Below are 17,651 nucleotides of genomic sequence, written 5' to 3' on the forward strand. Positions count from 1 at the left end.
ATGTCACAAAGTATAAGTAACAGACTTGGGACTTACCTTTCGAAGAAGGTTGGAGAGCAGGCGTTCATAGACATGGTCATGGCCGATGAGCTGTGGCATTCCAGCCCATCCAACATGATGTCAGGGTAGTCTTCTGCACTACACGAGGGCGTGCGAGGAGTCTGCATGACCTCCTCATAGCTGGGGCAGGAGATGACAGAGGTGGGAGTCGGGACCCCAGTGGGACGGTTCTGGTCGGGCCGGGGAGAGGCTGGGAGGTTCTCTTTCATCTGATGTCCCGTGAGCCAGTCTTTTGAATTCTGAGTGTCTGGCTGGAACTTTCTGCCCGGGGACATCATTTGAGCCGGGATACCACCGACATCTTTCAGCTTCTTCTCCTTCAGGCCAGACTCCAGGCTATTGGACTTCTTGGCCAGCTCGGTGCGGCTCTTCCTGACCTCCTCTGTGGACTTTGTTTTGTCCTTGAGTTTGGGGTCTCCTGTTTTGGGCCTGAGCCTCTCCATCTGCTTCATCCTCTCTTTATGCCTCTTGTGTCGCTCTTCGATCTCCTGATCTTTGAGACTTAACATTTGCCCAAAACTCGTCATTTGAAGATCGCCATCGACCAGCAGTTTTTCCCGTGGCCTGTTGTCTTTACGTGCGGCTGTGTCTTTGGAGGGAGCCAGCTTTTCATTCTCCTCTTTAAACTTGGACTTACTGTGGTCCAGTCGATTGTCTTTGTCCAAGCTCTCTCTATTTCTGTCCTTTTTCATGTCATATTTGGGACTATCCTCCTTTGACCGCTCCTTCAGGACTGTCAGTTGAGGACTATCTTTTAACCCTGCCTTGATGTCCTCCTTGGAGTGTTTAAATGACCCAAACCCATCAATGTATTTATTTTTCTCCTCCTTCATTTTCTCCTTGTGCTTTTCTTTCTTCTTCTTGTCTTTTATGCGGTCGTTGATGACTGAAGATTTTTCTTTATCTTTTTTGGACATCTCTTTTTCAAACTCGAGCGTTTTATCGAAATCATCCTCCCCGTCTCCTTTCCCTCCGTACGGAAACGTATACGGATCAGCCTCGAGCGGCATCGGCTCCTTCTCAAAAGGCAAACTCTCTCTGCGGCTGTACGACTCTCTGATCTCCTCGGTTTTATCCCGCTTGTCTCCTTTGTCCTTTTTCACCTTTTCTTTGTCCTTGTCGTGGCTTTTCTTAGAGGAGGAAGACGAAGAGTGTCTGTGTCTCTCCTTTTCCCTAAATTTGTCCTGCGGCGTGGTTATGGACAGGGAATCTCTGCGCTCGTCGGAAACATCGTTCAGGCCTAGAGAGTCGTAATAGCTCGTCAGGATCGGCTCGTGACCGCGGTCTGTAAAACTATCAGAGGAAATCTCACTGTTTTTATCATTGGAGTCATCCTTGTAGTCATTCATAGCTTCCTCCTCTAGTTTTTCTAATAAGGACTTTTCATTTTCGCCGCTGCCTTTTGAAGCTTTCCTCTCCTTTAAATGATCGAGCTTGTCCTTATATTTACTTTTTGTCTTCTCTTCACTCGTGTCCCTTTTGTCCAATAATTTCTGCTTGTTTTTCTTGTCCTGGTTGGAGTCGACTGACATACGATCTTTCCTGTCTTTGTGTTTAACGTCAACAGTATCCTTTTTGTCTTTATTATGTTTCTCCAATGAGCCTTTTCTTTCTTTACCGGTGTCAAAGGTACTTTTCTCCTTCTTTTTATCCTTGTGATCCTTTGCTTTTTCTGTATTATGTTTGATGTCTGTAGATTTTCTGATTTTGTCCGAGGTGAAGTGATCCATCTCATCGTGATCGGGCGTCGAGTCTTTCCTGTCCAGAGCTCCTCCTCCGTTGTAACTGTCCTCGTCATCGTCACTCTCATCTGTAAAAATGTCTGCGATTTTATACCACGTTTTGCTTTTCTCTTGTTTGCGCTCCTCCTTTTTGACCTCTTGGAAATCCTTCTCTCTCTCCGTGTGTTTTTCCTGGGAGCCCTTTTCTTTCTTGACCTGCTCCGATGACATTTTGCGATCTTTGCCGTGCGACTCTTTATGTTTATCTTTGACAGCCTCCTTCTTCTCCTTGGTCACCCGCTCTCCTTCCTTTTCCTTCACCGTTTTATCTATGATACTTTTTTCTGATTTGTCCTTTTCCAGATCTTTTGTTTTGTGCTTGTCAGCTTTCTTTTCCCGCTTCTCTGCGATATCACCCTTCTTGTCTTTCTCTTTCCCAGAGTGATTTCGTTCCCTGACGTCGCAGGATTTACTGACAGCGTCCAGGTCCTTAAAGAAAGCGTCATTGCTGTAATCGTGGCTCTCCTGTTTAATTTTGACATCTTTTCGCTCCTTTGTGAACTCGTATGAATCTTTGCGTTCTCTGCTATTATCCAACGACTCCTTTTTGACAATATCTGTTGACTCCTTTCTCTTTTTCTCCTTTTCAGAGTGGCTCGAGTTCAGCTTTTGTTTCTCGGTGAAATCCTTTTTCTTCTCATTGGTCTTTTCTGAGTCTTTGTCTTTCTTTTTAGACGTCGCTTTGTCCTCCACCCTCTTTTCATTGTGGTCAGACTTTTTATCCTTAACTTTACTGTCCTTCCTCCTCGTCTCCTCTTTCACCGTCTCTACTATTAGTTTGACGGAGTTGTTGGCCTTATACTCCTTGTACTCTTTCACAGGGGTGTCCCAGCTATCGTCGTAGAGGGAGGAGTCGGAGGACATTTCGGACCCCCATCGGTCGTGGTGGTCGTCGGAGGCGCTGAGTTTTGAGTCATCCATGTTGAGGAAGCGGTTGTTGACGTCGTAGCTCTCATAATCGGGCTCTTCTTTTGTAGTTTTGTCCTTTTTAAATTTGTCTTCCTTGCCGGTTTTCTCCTTGTCCACTTTGAGATGTTTTTCCTCTTTCTGCTCACTCTTCCTTTCTGCTTTGGAAGAAGATTTCTCCTTTGACTTTTTCTTCTTGTCTTCTTTGTGAGCCTTTTGTTTGTCCTCCTTTGGTTTCTCCTTCTCCTTGACGTTTCTCTCTTTTTCAGATTTAATCGTTTTCTCCTCTTTAATTGTCTTGTCCTTGGCAGAGTCCTTCGCTTTCTTGTTTTTGTCCTCCTTTAACGTCCTGTGGAGATCTTTACTTGTCGTCCAGTCTTTATCATCAGATTTACTTTTTGATAATCTGTCTTCCTTTTTCGAATGGTCTTTTTCATGTTTTAACTTGATTTTGCCCTCGGTCGCAGATTCAGAATCTCCGACTGAATTTTTTCTCGAATCTTCAAAATCAAAAGAGTAGCTTTTTACAAATTTTTCATTCATGTCTTGATTAAGCACTACACTCTGAGATTTCTCTTTCTCCTTGGCTTTGTGTTTGTGCTTAACTTTATGCTTTTTTACGATTTTTCCGTCTCCGTCCATTTTGGAAGCCGTGCTGTCTGCATTTTTGAAGAGGTCTGAATTTTTCTTATCTACTGCGTTGCTGTGCGAGTTGTTTTTCTTTTTGTTTTCTTGCGCTTTCCTTTTGGGGTGTTTTATTGACTCTACACTGGAGTCTGCAGAGGAGTAGTCCGATTCACTGGATAATCTGGTTCTGACTGAATCTGAGAGAGAACTAACGTCTGACCACGTTGGAGACGACACGGTTTTCCAGCCGTCTGTCCGCCACTGCTTGGGGTGCTGTTCTGCTAACGACTGTGTTTGTTTTTGAGAGTTTACATGCGATGAGGAGTCTTTTGTCGTAGAAGAGTCTTTAATACTGTTTGAGCCCTTGTCGTCCTCGCTCTCTATGTCCTCACAATCTGAATCCGAAGTGCAGAATTTGTCATTAACTTTGCCAAATCTAACTTCTTTACTGACATTATTTTTGCTCTCCTTCTTTCGCTTCTTTTTGACTTTGCTCTTGTCTTTTTGTTGTTTTGAGCTCAAACTACTAGAGTCTCTGGTCTTTGTATTTGTTTGCTGGGCCTGCTGCCGCGGCGCTGGCGTTGACGTGAAACACAACGTTCTGTCGTCCTCGTCCGAACTGTTACTGTCAGAGATGATCCGCCTGACAGGTTTCTTTGGTGTAAGCGAGTTGCTTTTGGAATAAGTTTTGACCTCCATTTTAGGTATGGAAATGAAGCTGTTGGCCTTGGCGACAGTGTCCTTACGGAAGTCCTTTTTTAACAAATGTTTGTCGTCAACAGGCGGGACTCGTTCCTCCTCATCGTCCTCGTCAAATTCGTATTCGTCTTTGACGGGTGTGACGGCAGATTTAGGAGGGTCTGCGTTTTTGCCCTTTAACTTCAGGCCTTTCTCAAACTCAGAGTCTGTGTTGTTGCCGTCCACAGAGCTGGAGGGGGCGAACGAGGGGGCGTCTTCCTCTTCCTCGGAAGATTCTGCAAACAAAAAACAAAGAAAATGATTAAATACAATGCTTAAATGTTACCTTTTTATCTATAGAGGACCTAATAATTCTACAAATGTAATACTACAAAGCTGTGTCATTTTTTTATGCTACTAATCGATGTTCCTGTGTGCATAAAACTGGGCTCAGTGAATAACCACGGAGCTACGCCCAAAAAGGTACGCAAAACTCCAGTGATAACGAGGCAACTAATTAATTGGTTTAAAAATAGTGACAGAATAGAACAGCATCTTTTTATAGTTTACGTACCCGATGAACTCTCTTCACTCGACGTGTAAGTGCCTTTGCCCAGCAACAGGTTCAACATGGTCGGAGAGTTTGCAACCGTGAGCGGGGTTTCCCCTTTCGTGTTGCTCTGACGTGGGTCCGCCCCATACCGTAAAAGTAGCTTCACCACCTTGATATAAGAACAGTAGCTTATATTAGTGGACTGACAAGTGTCTTTACTCAAAGTACAGTATAAATAACGCACCTTGAAATGTCCATTGTTGGAGGCATCATGCAGAGGCGTGTCGTCGTCCAGTCCCTTGGTGTTGACCTCTGCCCCGGCTGCCAGCAGCTGCTTGGCCACATCATAGTAGCCCCTGTTACACGCCTCATGCAATGCAGTCCAGCCTGAGCAGAAAGAGTTAGAGTTATTGTGCTACAGTGTTATTTATCACATTGATATGGGAGCAGCGTCTCACCTGCAAAGTCTTTTACATTCACATCAGCTCCTTCACTGATGAGCTCCTTGATCCGCCGAGCCTCTCCTCGTATCGCCGCTCGGTGCAACCTCGTCTCTCCTCTCTCATTTCGTTTATTTACTTTGTCTTTGGTTTTAGAAGCAGAGTTTGGCGTTCCCTTTTGACCCAGACTGGACTGTGACTGGTGCTTTGGTGTTGTGTCTAAATACAAAATACAAATAAACAAAAACACAGCCACATCAGATCCTGTTAGATCTGGTATTAGGCTTCATGTTTTTATCTTCAAACTAACAGCAACAATGGGACTCGGCCACATGGGGGCAGTATAACACTATTAATTAGCATCAGGCCTCACACTTGAGTTCACCTGATCCAATTTATAAGATTAACTCCAAGCACTAATCACATCTTCATGATTGAGTTTGAGAGTTATTGTTCAAAATAACATTTGAAAAATTCTGCACTTGTTACAGTGGAGTTTCTGAACAAACACACATAGATAAAGAGCTTGATATTCACATAAACAAAGTAAACAAACATGATCAACAACACAATTTAAAAAGTACCTTGTTGCAATACAGCTGCATTTGTTGACTAACAGAACATTTCTAAATGATGTGTTTGATGATTATGGGGTTAAATTGTGTGTATTTTCAAATGTAAGACTTTTCATTTTATTAACAACATAATAATTAAATGATAATTGGTTAATTTAAGGATTCTATTGGTTTTGAATGGTGCGTTTTAACACAACTGCTCTCTCTCATGGCCCCGTCCTCTGAAGACGTGGCCGGTTTGATAAGCACGCACCTGGGCTGTTGACGGACTCCTCCGCTGTCATTTGCATGAGCAGGGCCACCTGCTGCCGCTCAGAGAGGGGGCACCCGCTCCGGATCCCTGGCATCCCCATTCCAAACGGCAGACCCGCCTTCCGGGTGCTGGGCTCCTTTTTAATGCGCTTCCGCTCGGGACCTGGTTTCTCTGTAAAGACACGAGATGCACTCAGATGAGATTCAACAATTTCTTCTTTCAATGGCACATGGTTTTCTGTATGTTTAAATGTTTAATTAGATTATTTCTCTGCTATTCCAGCAATATTTAGTAATATGTATCACATAGAACACTAAAGGAGGAGCAATGTCTTCATTAGGGCCAGTCGGAGCAGTTCAAGGGGAAGAAGGTGTGTCTTGGCAGGGCAGCAGTTATTGCGAAACAGTCGGTGTACATTTCATTTCAACATGGCCTCACCAAGGTCACCACATGCCTGACTGGCAGGCTGCGTGGAGACATGGGGCTACTGGACAAAAGCAGCTGCTCCACAAGGACACACCCAGCAATTATTTTCAGTGGCAAAATACCATCTGATGACCCTCAGAGGGTAGAGCTCCACGAGTGTGCAATACCAGCAGAGCAAGACTGCAGCAGAGCTCAGAGGAACAGAGGCACAGGACGCACCGAGAGGCCAGAGACAGACCCGGCGCTCAAGGCCAGAGACACAGTAAATACAGTGAGACAGAAAGATGGCGGATGGAGCTTCCGGTGGGTAAAAATTTTCCAGGAAAAGATTTTTCCAGCCCCAAGTAGAACTGATGAACTTTGAGTAACATCTGTGAGCACTTACAGCTAATGTACCCCCACCCCTCTTTTGATACTTCTCACGTTCTCCGCTGCATTTGCCATTTAGACACATTCCTGCTGCTAAAACCTTAACAGCAGGAACCACAGAAAGAGTCCAAACATGTTTTTGAGCCCCTTAACTGAGAAAGTGCTAGGCCAGCTCCTCTGGTGTGTTTACAATATAACAACCCAAATACTATTATTTCTCTAATCACTGCACTAAGAGGAGGGCCGTGACTCGCACACAAGGCAAAGACCACAAAGATGCAGACTGAGCAACGGCCAAAAGACTGTGGAGCTCTGACACTCGAGAAGTCACAGCCATCTTAAGGCAAATTAAAAGGATATAAGGGATTTTTAGAATAGCTGAGGAAAATAAAATGTGTGCTACACAAATATTTAACTGTGAGGTTAATGTCCAAACAAAAACAAAACATCAACATTATGCTAAACCACACAATTGTTTTAAATAAAAACAATATATATATGATTCATTTGTAGAGAACTAGCAAATGTCAGTTTGCTTTTTCATCTTTTTGAAGGCAGTCTATTTTAGCCAGGCAGCTAGCGCCTTTGTGTCTCAGTAAAATGATATTGCTTAGCTTACAGACAGGGCTGAAACCTTACTCGCCTTAATGCTTGAACCACGACAAACAAAGATGAAATAATAAAGAAAATTGAGCTAGCCAGGAATAGACCCTTTATGAAAAGACTGTCATGGGAGTGGACCACATCAAACATCAATGTCAACATACAATACAACTACCGTTTAAAATGGCACAGACAATACTCCAGCGTTAGCCACCTGCTACACAAAGAGTCCAGTTCAGCTGCTAAAAGCCCGACACGTAGAACCACCCAAACCAGCCCGTCCAGGTGATAGAGGTGGCCCTGGCAGATCACACTCAACAATATTGTGTTTCATAAAAGTGCATAAACAGGAAGCTGAGGCAGAAGACACAGGAAGTGGCTAACAGGATGCCCTGTCGAGGCTCGCAAAGACATGAACGAGATGAACAGGGCCGACGAGTACTGGCTGCTGGCTTCTGTGGAAAACTTTTTAAAAGGTTGGGCCAGGACAAACAGTTTAAAAGCAGGTCAGTGGAAGACGTCATGAATGGGTTTTACTTCAGATTATTTACATTTAGAAATTATTATGCACAGGTCAAAGGTCAGGCCTTTTCACATAAAGTAAACAGTAGTAGTAAATATTTGTTTGTTACTTGACTTGCCAGAGATCGGTCTATTGAGCAATCAGAACATTATTTACTGCAGCTAAAACAAACAGCTTACAGTAGAGTATGCAAAAATACAAAAATACTGCAGTTACTGTTACAAATACTGTTTGTAGTTCATCTGTCGGACTCTCTGAATGCAAACTGTTAGTTTGGTTAGTACTGTAGTATTGTGTTTCCATTTAAACTACGATTCTGGCAAATACAGTGAGGAGTGAGCACAAGAGGAGCCTGGGCCACAGCAAATAGCTGTCTGGGTTATTAGCATACTAATGACCGTCTTCCCATTGTTGCTGACAAGAAAGTTCACATCTCCACTGGAGCGAGGGGGATGGGGCTGACCACATGGTTGAGTATCATGCAGCCGTAAACATACTGTATCCAGATAAAAGAATACCATTAAATGTACTGTGCTAAAACTACTGTCACAGCAGCAGTGCAAGGCAAAACAAAAACAACACACAAAACCAAAGTCTTACTGGAGAAAAGGATGGAAGAAGTTGTGCTCCTGTGATATATTTCTTTCTTATTACAACCTTGTGTATCTCCAAATAAATTCAGACTGAACTAATCTGAAACACAGGACCCTTGGCTGGACAGACTGTGCTTCACTTCAGGCACTTGGCCTTGGCCTTTCACAATAATGTTATTTAACAAAAATCAATATAGAATAGCCATGTTGTTGATGCTGAAAACTATTCTTAGTTCAGCGATGTAAACACAAGACTTTTAAGCGATAAAAAACATGTTCTTACCAAATCCAGGGGCAGTCAGCCCCATTTCCTAGACACAATCCATTATAGTGAGTCTGCAAATACAGACCTCGTCTTTGGGTCTTTCTTTGGGTCTTTCTTTGGGGCACCAAATCCCCAAACAAACAGTCAGCCTGAAGTCAAGCTAAAGCCAGTTAGCTTCACAGAGCTCCGCCCCTTTTTAGGAACAATACATCAGCTACTTCCTGTTAGGCTGAGAGGGTGCAGGGTAACAATTCCCACACATACAAAAGCAGGGCTGATATATTGTCTTACCTGAATCTGAATCTTTCTGGTCTCCATTTGCTCCTGTTGTGAAGGGTAACTTCCTTTTAGGGGCTTTTTCTTTCATCTCTTTGACCACATCGCTGCGATCCAATTTGGGAGTCTTGTTTGACAACACTTTATCCTGCAAAAAGAGACAAATGCCGTACTTTAAATGGAATCCTTAAACTGTGTAATTAATAAAGAACTCTTTGGTGAAACGTAACCAGAGCCAGAAATGATTAGCTCATTATCATGTGACCACCTCCTGCGCTTGGGGCTGCGATTTTAAAAGTGCTTTTGTTATTATGGGCTTTGCGGAGGAAACTTTTCCACACAGTTCCTCCTGGATTCCTGACGCCGGTTTGACTCTGTGGTCTACAGCTGCTGGAAACAATCACCAGTCCATCGGCGAAACAACAGATGTGAATACTTTAGCGTTTGGGATCCCTCTGTTCAGGGTAACTGCTAGAAGGCCTTACTCGACAGATATTATGTAACTTGTCCTAATAATATGGTAGGGAGGGAGTAAATAAAAGTACATGAGATCTCTGGATTGGATTTGCTTTGTGACTTCACTGTCCTTACGATACAATTAGATTCACAAATAAAGCTTTAGTTTAGTTTGAGCTTAAACCTTGACGACAGAAATGGCTTTTGTTTATGGCGAAGACGATATGCAATAATCTGCAGCTTTAACACTGTAATTAGACGCAACGCTGCAAAGAAATGAAGGAAATGGGTTTAACGTTAACAGCGTGTTCTGTCGTCTAAGCCCAGGTAGCTCATAACATCACTTCTACGGCTGCGTGTGTGTCTTGTGACCTCTTCTTCTTCTCATCTGCATCCTGCCACGGGGTAGCTGCTTTTCTATTATGTGTGTGGACTCGGTGAACTCCTCCCCCTGCCCTGCCCCAGTCATAAGACCATGATGTCATCCTACAGTACACTGCCACACTGCCAACTACACTTCTCTCTTCCTGTTTGTAAAACCCGGCTTAGCCTCACAGAAATGCACCGGTCACTGAAAAGGCACGCGGCACAAATAAACGTGTAAGCCAGACAAAACCGTAGTAAAGGTATTCGGGCTTGAAAACAGATGAATGATAGAAATGATAGAAAGCAATATCCCTCTCCCTGCGTAAAGCCGTCAGTCCGGTGGTCTCCTAGCAATGCCTTCTCTTTTTCAGCTCCCTCCGTTTTCCACCCACTCCCGAGCTCCATTCCCTCCCGCCCTCTGCGTCTGATGCAATCCTGTGCAGAGTGCTGTAAATCCGGGCCTGTGTAAAGCCTACCTCTGCTCCCTGTGCCTCATGGTGAAGCCGCCAGCACGGTTAGCAAACACGTGACATCATCAAGCTGCGCCGACTCCACGCTCTACTGTAATCTACAAGGCTGTACCTGTGGAGATTTAAAGGGCACTGCCTATACGAGCTGCAAACTGATGGCCTTTCATTTAGCCTAAAGATTACAGAGGTGTCTTAAGATTCATGACCGTGCACGATGTATTTCATGAACGTGAGGATTTATAATGTAAATACTTGTGTTGTTTATCCCAATAATTTGATTCATGCTAAAAATCTGCTCCCTACAAAGCGTCGCCATTCAAAAAAAATAACAATATAGAGGTTTTTAGTGGATATTTGTGATTCTTTTAGTAACAATTGAACAGGACAAGAGTTTGGAGGATTTCCGTGGTACTTAATTTAATCTACAAAGGATCATGGGTAACTATATTGTATTGCAAGAAGAACCATGACATTTTCTTTTAGTAACGGAGGGCTCAGACATGAAAAGAGACCCACTCTAGTTTGTATTTATTCATGAGCGTGTTCAGGGGCTACGTCAGAGTTGGTCTTACCTTCTTCCCACACTGCTTCTCCACCATGTCGGTGCCGAGTGGGAAGTGGTCCAGTTGTGGGGTTTTAGAACCCCCACCTTTGGGCATCGTTCAGCTCTCCCCACGCCAAGCTTCATTCACGCTGCCATTGCATCATCATCAACCGTCTGCAAAGACAAAAGAGAAAGAAGGATGAGATGGAGGTCAGCACCTGGCCACAGTGTTTCTTTGAAAACACATTACACTGAGCCAGACAATGAGGCCATTAGCGCTACATCAAGCTCCCTATTCTGTATCATTACACACTGGTACAGACAGCAGCAGTACAGCAGTGAGGGGAGCTGGCTAAAGCTATCGCACAGACCCCAGCTTGTACAGTCTGGCCAAACACTTAATAGTGCTTGTTAATCTTTCAGTGACAAAGCAGCAGGCCATATGTTTGGAATCAACTATGCTATCATTTACAGAGGTAGTGCGCAGCTCCGTAGGCTGATGACAGGATACACCATGCTGAATATTGCGCAATATTTGAGTGTTGTGGAGCGTGAGAGCGAGCGGGCAGCTGAAGAATGTCTGCAGGAATGTGACTGGCACGCCTCGACAACACATGCTCTCTGCGCCTTTAATAGTGGGGCTTATCAAACTGATAATACAGGTCCCACATGAGAGCTCAGCATTTCTATAAACAATCTGGTATGTGCGGACACAATTTCAATTTCTCATAGTCCTACACGTCCCGGGCAGAAGACAACACAGAGACGTAGCTTTAGAAAGATTAACGGCTAATACTGCGGGCGTGGATACAATTGTTTTAATCAATTTCTGTGGATGTATGTAAGACTTCAATGCGTTTCATAAATTCACGAGGCACCACTTTACTCGGCTGGAAGCTAAAAACAAACATGCTGACTCTGATAGGATTTGCTACTCCCACAACCCATTGCATGTTTGCGCGATGATGCTAACTGTTGCTACCCGGTGATCTCTTATGTATAGACCTGCTACGCTTTACTAGCTCCAGTGTTTTTGCTTTGTCCTTTGTATACAACACTCCATCATGAAGTGAGGCCTTCTGCATCAGCGAGCCATGAATAAATCATACTGTGCTTCTCCAGTTCTTCCATAATCTACTTTGCTCTCAGAGTGTAGCGTCATTTTGAGACTGACTGAACAGATGCGTCTATGGCTACAACACTTATTTTTATTTTTCCTTCTTCTCGACAGCGATACCGCGATCTTCTCTGGCGCCACTTCCCTCTCCCTACACCCCCTTTGCCTTCTGCAGTTATCCTATTCAAACGGCGCTATTTATATCCTCCAGTCAAGTCAGTCATGTCAAGACGGCCCGGGCAGCCAATCAGAGCGAAGCAAAAGACGACATGCGATCATTTCTTCACCCCCAGCTCCACTGCTACCCCGTTTGCTACGTATTTTAAAAGCGGCTAACCTCCCGCCTCTCTCCACGCCAAACGAAAAGGCAGGAAGGTCGACCACTCGCAGAAATAAACAATTGTTACAGTGGGATTCACCAACGACTCGAAGTAGGTCAAGCTAGGCGTTCAGAACAATAACCCCAGCTATTTCAGGACTACTACGACAGGCGTAATGGCAACAAAACATTCACTGACATGAGAAGTACTGGGAAATGATGCTAAACGGGAGGAAGCCCGCACCTAACCAGGGCGCGTTTCCTTTGTAATGACATCTCCGCGATCAGATACCTCACCTCGGCTTAAATACAAGGCCTCATTCCCATCATCATCATCATCACCACAACAACATTAGACGTCCTAGAGCAGGGGTGGGCAAACTTTTCGACTCACGGGCCACAGCGGGATCTAAAATTTGTATATATTACAGTAGAAATTGGGCCTGTAACATGTAGCAAACCATGAAAACGCAAGACTTATTATACAAATTGTTTTCCAAATGCATTCATATATTTTCTTTTTTGTTTTTCCTTGCCGAGAAGGAGGGTCTAAAGACAGAGGATGTTCTGGGACACTTCTCCATTTGCTTGTTTTCTGTTGATTAATTTGCTTGTTTGTTTCTCTTTCACTGTTGATTTTCTAGCTTTTTGTTGGTTAAATTAATTCTCATGTTCAGCCCTAAGAGGCGACTGCTGTTGTGATTTTGGGCTTTTGTTTTTTGGGTGTTAGATAAATACAGCAGAAAAACTTTTAACAAGGTTTCCACTTATTTTAGTATAATTTAGTCACGTTCGGTGGGCCGGATTAATAAGCTCAAAGGGCCGTGTGTGGCCCCTGAGCCGTAGTTTGCCCATGTCTGTCCTAGAGCCACACAGAGCACAGCACCAAAACACTGACTCCATCACGGAAAGGTTTTTACAAGATTCAAAGACCTTAATCCAGTTTTTAAAGCGGCAAAAGGCAGATTTTCTATGTGTAGCGCTGAGCAGACATTATCAAACGTTGAAAGGCTTCAGTAAAAGTGCTCAGGAAAAGGTGAAACTTAGGAAACGTCACAACAGCAAGTGAGAAGTGACCTCAAACTTTTTCTAGATCACAGTTCATTCAAAGCACAAACATCTTTCCTGTCCACAAAGGCACTAACACGCTTCGCTCTGCTGCCTTTTCAAAAACAAAATCATCTGTAATAATAAAATCCTACATATGTTTCTCCGTTGCCACGTTTGATTTGGTTTGATCGGCCGCTTCACCTTCATCTTTCGCCCAAAACCACACTTCTGTCCTACGATTGGTCCGATTTCTCTCACACACCGGTGCGTTTTACCTTAAACGCAGCAGAGAGAGCTGTTTACGAACTTAAATATCGCAGAAATTCATCAAGGTAATTATGGCAACCAAGCAAAGGATGACTTTCTTATTTGCCAAGAGTCTTCTGCTAAAACTTTATATTATTTTAGATTGAAAAGAAACAAGCAAAACTGCGAACACTTAGCGTCTTTGTGGTGAATTAGTTATATAATAAAGCAGCTAACAGCCAGCACAAGCCTCACATCACAACGGAACAGTTCTGCCTTTCAGTAGCAAATACGTTTAAAGACTCTGGTATCCATTCTCGGAGACCTCATACAGTAGATTTTCTTGTCAGGTGATAAAATATGCAGAAGGATTTGAGGCAAAGTTGATTCTATTCATAGCCGGTGTAGTGCTGTTTCCAGCTGCCTACGGTCAGGGCAAGCGCCGTAAAATGAATGAACCACCACAAACTGCTCTACACATCGTCTGTTCTCATGAGGATCAATACACTCAGGTCTCCGAGTCACCCACTTTCTGATCACTGAAAACACCGCAGCAGAGGCTAAACAATAAGGACAGGATCTATTAAATAACACAGTTTAACTACAAGAACAATATGCGCGAGGAAGGTGAAGCAGTGCAGCGAAAAGACAAAACGCACAGTGGAATCCTCTGTACAAACACACTGTACTCCTCTGTGTGCTGTAGTTATTACCAGGAGTCATTCTTCGAACCCTCCGCGGTCAGACGGAGGCCGGCCCCTCAGCTCTAAAACACTCCCGTACTGTCCACTGTCGCATCCAACTCCAACACGACGCCCGCCGCACCTTCAAATCAAGTCAAATACTATAGTTTACAGAAGATGCACATTTCCTAACACCAGAGCTTGTCCCGTTTTGTTTGGACTTATGTAATAAAATGATATTTAGATTGCAACAGTCTGGTTCCTCATAGACCAAATACACAAGTCATAATGATAACAATGTTTATCTACAGCTTAAAGCAACATTAACGTCCCTGCGCGCACGATTTCATAGAAAAAGAAAGTTAAAATCATAGTTCGAAACACGCCGTCAGGTTTGTGGAGAAGCAAGCGCGCTCACAGTGAGGACACGTGTTTTTCAGCGCGATAAAAGCATCCAAAGTGAAAATAATACGCTTTATTTTAGGCTTTTGTTGGGCTGAAGCGTTACACGGTGGAGCTAAATAGTTAAAGTAATAATATTTCTCACACAAATATGCACTTTGATAATAATCAGCAATAAACTTGAGCAATTTTGAGTTCATTTTCATCATGTCTAAAAATATAAACAAACAAACGATCATAAAAATAATTAAAATTCAAACACGGAGACGCCAAATGTACACGATCCTGTGCATAATAAAAGCCACGAGCAGCAGCAGCCACACATAAAGCTGCAGGTGTGTGGATAAAGCAGTTGTGCCACTCCTTCCTCTCATTGTGGACACAAACACACCTCAGTATTAAAGGCCGACAGCTGAAAGCCTGGCAGCTGCACACAGGGATGGGCCTCACTCGTTCTCTCTCACTCTCTCCCTCCCTCCTCTTCTCCCTTTCTATCTCTCCCCCTCTCTCCCTTCACTCTCTCACAGCCACGGCTCAATCTGATATAAACCAACCGACTACTCCCAGAGACAGTCAGATGATATCCCGAGTTAGCAGACGCGCCGCAGCATCAAAATAGTAACAGAAATGGTGAAATACACACTGGTCTAAAATCCCCCGGCCTCCCACCGAGAGCACATATGTAACAGAATAGCCCTTTAACTTATACATTTGTGAATACACTATCCTCCGGCGCTGAGTGTCCTTGAAAATTACAATACAATACTCAAGGAAACACGAGTTGTACTTTGCTCCGAGTCTTAAAGATGTGAAGTGCACGGCGTGGTTATTCTGGCGGTACAGAGGCAGATTATATGCACGGGCTTCATGTTAATCTGTTTTTAAGGGTGCGGTTGGGACGACGGCGAGCTGCAGTCTCATTCCTCTCATCACACAACTTGGAAACTCGTGCTGTATTTTTGTTTTGTACAACTGATCATTAAAACAAAAATATTAGAATGGAGTTTGTTCATGGCATTAAACCCAGTCATTTAGATCGCACTTTTTCCTGTAATGACAGAGTGTAAGAGCTTCACTTAACACAAGCAGGTTCATCTTTCATTACTATGAGTAAGTGCGTGTGTTGCCTAACGTCAGTCAGTTGCCAAGTGGGACAAAAGCTAAACCAAGGCTATAGTGACCTCCACACAGAATCAATACAGTTTGATTCTCGGCACTGGTTTAAATGAACAATTATATTTCACTGCCCAATACCATCAGACATTATAAATGCATAAGTTTAGAGGAGAACTGGAACAATCACAGGGTTTAATGCTACGAGATACACGTTTCTGCACATGGGAAATACAGGCATTACAGTAAACCTTCATAAGAATATAGTGAGCAGCTGCTTTGAGAGTCGGCACAAGTCTATTGACATGCCATACACAGAGTCTATAGGAGGAGCCGCAGCAGCAGTATCTCTCCTGTTTGGTGTGCAAATAAAGGCAGCCGCGCTCAGCTGCTGTCTCCTGGCAACCACAGCCCAGCTTGGTGCTCAGCCCTGACCTGGGCCCATTCACTTCATTATGAACCTGTTTGAAAAAACAGAAAAGCAACACAAGCACACGCACATTTATATACACACACATTTACACACATTTACACACGTGCAGATTGAGAGCTGAGAGCAGGTGAATTACGCTGCAGAACACTCTTCAGGAGCACGCCACAGCGGACAGGCACAGATGTAATTATCTGCACCAAGACACAGGTTTGTGACAGAGTTTGTGCTCAAAACCCTCAGAACTGGGTTAAGGAGGGCTTCCCTTTCTCCGTCTAAAACTGTTAGAGGCAGAGGCGCCGAACGGCACAAAATATTGTGCATTTAGTACTGCTTTAAATCAAACAATGACACGCGAACAGCCAACTCCTGACACTGTTTAGAAAGCGCCCCAGAGATGAAACACAAGGGCGAATGAAGATGACAAAATGTTGTGAGTTGTGAGTGAGGGGGAGTGTCTCGGGGAGTGTTCAGAGGCGAGGGAGAGAGAGGTGTGGGGAGGAATCCAATCACTGCTGCACTTTTCTATTCTGGGCACGTCCACAATCTACACCTCTGCTCCTCCAATAAGAGGCAGAGCTGAGCCGCCGCTGTCAGTCTGCTAAATCACGCCGTCTACGCCACAGAGCTGCAGCCGCAGAGACCATCTCTGCTTTTTGGCGATGTTCTGTCCCTTCATCAGCCTCTGACTCATCCTCTAGTACTTCTCTATTCTCCACATTGCCACAGCAACGTGCGAGCACACACATCGCACGCACCAGAGCCTGTTGCCTAGCAACGCAGGGATGAGACAGATGCGGACCAATCAGAGGAGCCGAAGGAAGAGGCATGAACGAGAGGGGAACCTATTGACAGAACAGTGCTTCTGCAAATCAGCCACAAGCAACAAGGATTCACAATGAACTTTAGACTACAACATACACTTGTGCCCACTGTATTTGTGACACAAACGGGACAAACGCACTAAAATCATCCTCACACTGTCCCCTCGCACACATGTTAACCTGTGTACAGGCACAAGTACTACAGTCACACAAATAACATCTGCTCAAAGAAACAAACCAGTAGCAAAAGTGGCACTTAAGCGACATTGTCGGCTGCTTTTCTCCAAATAGCTCTGGCCTTATTCTCACTGCCCACTCAAACAGGCCCGGCCATAATCAACAACAGAGTTAGCTACGCCAATGTTAGCATCAAATATTCCTACAAAGCTTCTCGTGGAACTGTTTTACCAAATGTGCACGCTGCGGATGATGACAGTCCATTCACATGTAAATGTATAAACAAGCAGCGAGCGGAGGCTGCACTCGAGCTCTGCTAAAGATCAGGCTCTAAATAACAGAGATTCTACTTTTGTTTTGCATTAGGCATCTAAATGGACTGGGCTGGACAAATGCAGTTATTTCGGTCCACTACCATCCACTCTGGAGCGTTTTCCATTAGGTCGCTCTTAATGCTCATGCGGTATGTGGTCTGGCTCACTTAACAATGGGGCCTCGCGATCAAGCAATTATTGTAAAGTGAGGA

The 17,651-nt window shown here is 44.1% G+C and overlaps 2 protein-coding genes across 4 annotated transcripts in view; one reads left to right on the plus strand and one right to left on the minus strand.

The window, feature by feature from the left end:
• The window catches only part of pabpn1l (PABPN1 like, cytoplasmic), a 299,018-nt gene that overhangs the window by 10,843 nt on the left and 270,524 nt on the right, over positions 1 to 17,651 (plus strand). The window lies entirely within an intron of this gene.
• The window catches only part of ankrd11 (ankyrin repeat domain 11), a 102,655-nt gene that overhangs the window by 6,863 nt on the left and 78,141 nt on the right, over positions 1 to 17,651 (minus strand). For all 3 annotated transcript variants that reach the window (XM_033986460.2, XM_055231447.1, XM_033986468.2), the window contains exons 3-9: positions 10,793 to 10,938; positions 8,944 to 9,076; positions 5,874 to 6,044; positions 5,064 to 5,264; positions 4,850 to 4,992; positions 4,627 to 4,774; positions 37 to 4,348 (exon numbers count right to left, since the gene is read on the minus strand). In XM_033986460.2, the coding sequence (XP_033842351.1) occupies positions 37 to 4,348; positions 4,627 to 4,774; positions 4,850 to 4,992; positions 5,064 to 5,264; positions 5,874 to 6,044; positions 8,944 to 9,076; positions 10,793 to 10,879 (5,195 nt within the window). In that variant the 5' untranslated portion in view covers positions 10,880 to 10,938. The remainder of the gene's footprint in view (positions 1 to 36; positions 4,349 to 4,626; positions 4,775 to 4,849; positions 4,993 to 5,063; positions 5,265 to 5,873; positions 6,045 to 8,943; positions 9,077 to 10,792; positions 10,939 to 17,651) is intronic.

The sequence above is a fragment of the Periophthalmus magnuspinnatus genome, chromosome 3 (assembly GCF_009829125.3).
Source record: "Periophthalmus magnuspinnatus isolate fPerMag1 chromosome 3, fPerMag1.2.pri, whole genome shotgun sequence".
Lineage (NCBI taxonomy): Eukaryota > Metazoa > Chordata > Actinopteri > Gobiiformes > Gobiidae > Periophthalmus > Periophthalmus magnuspinnatus.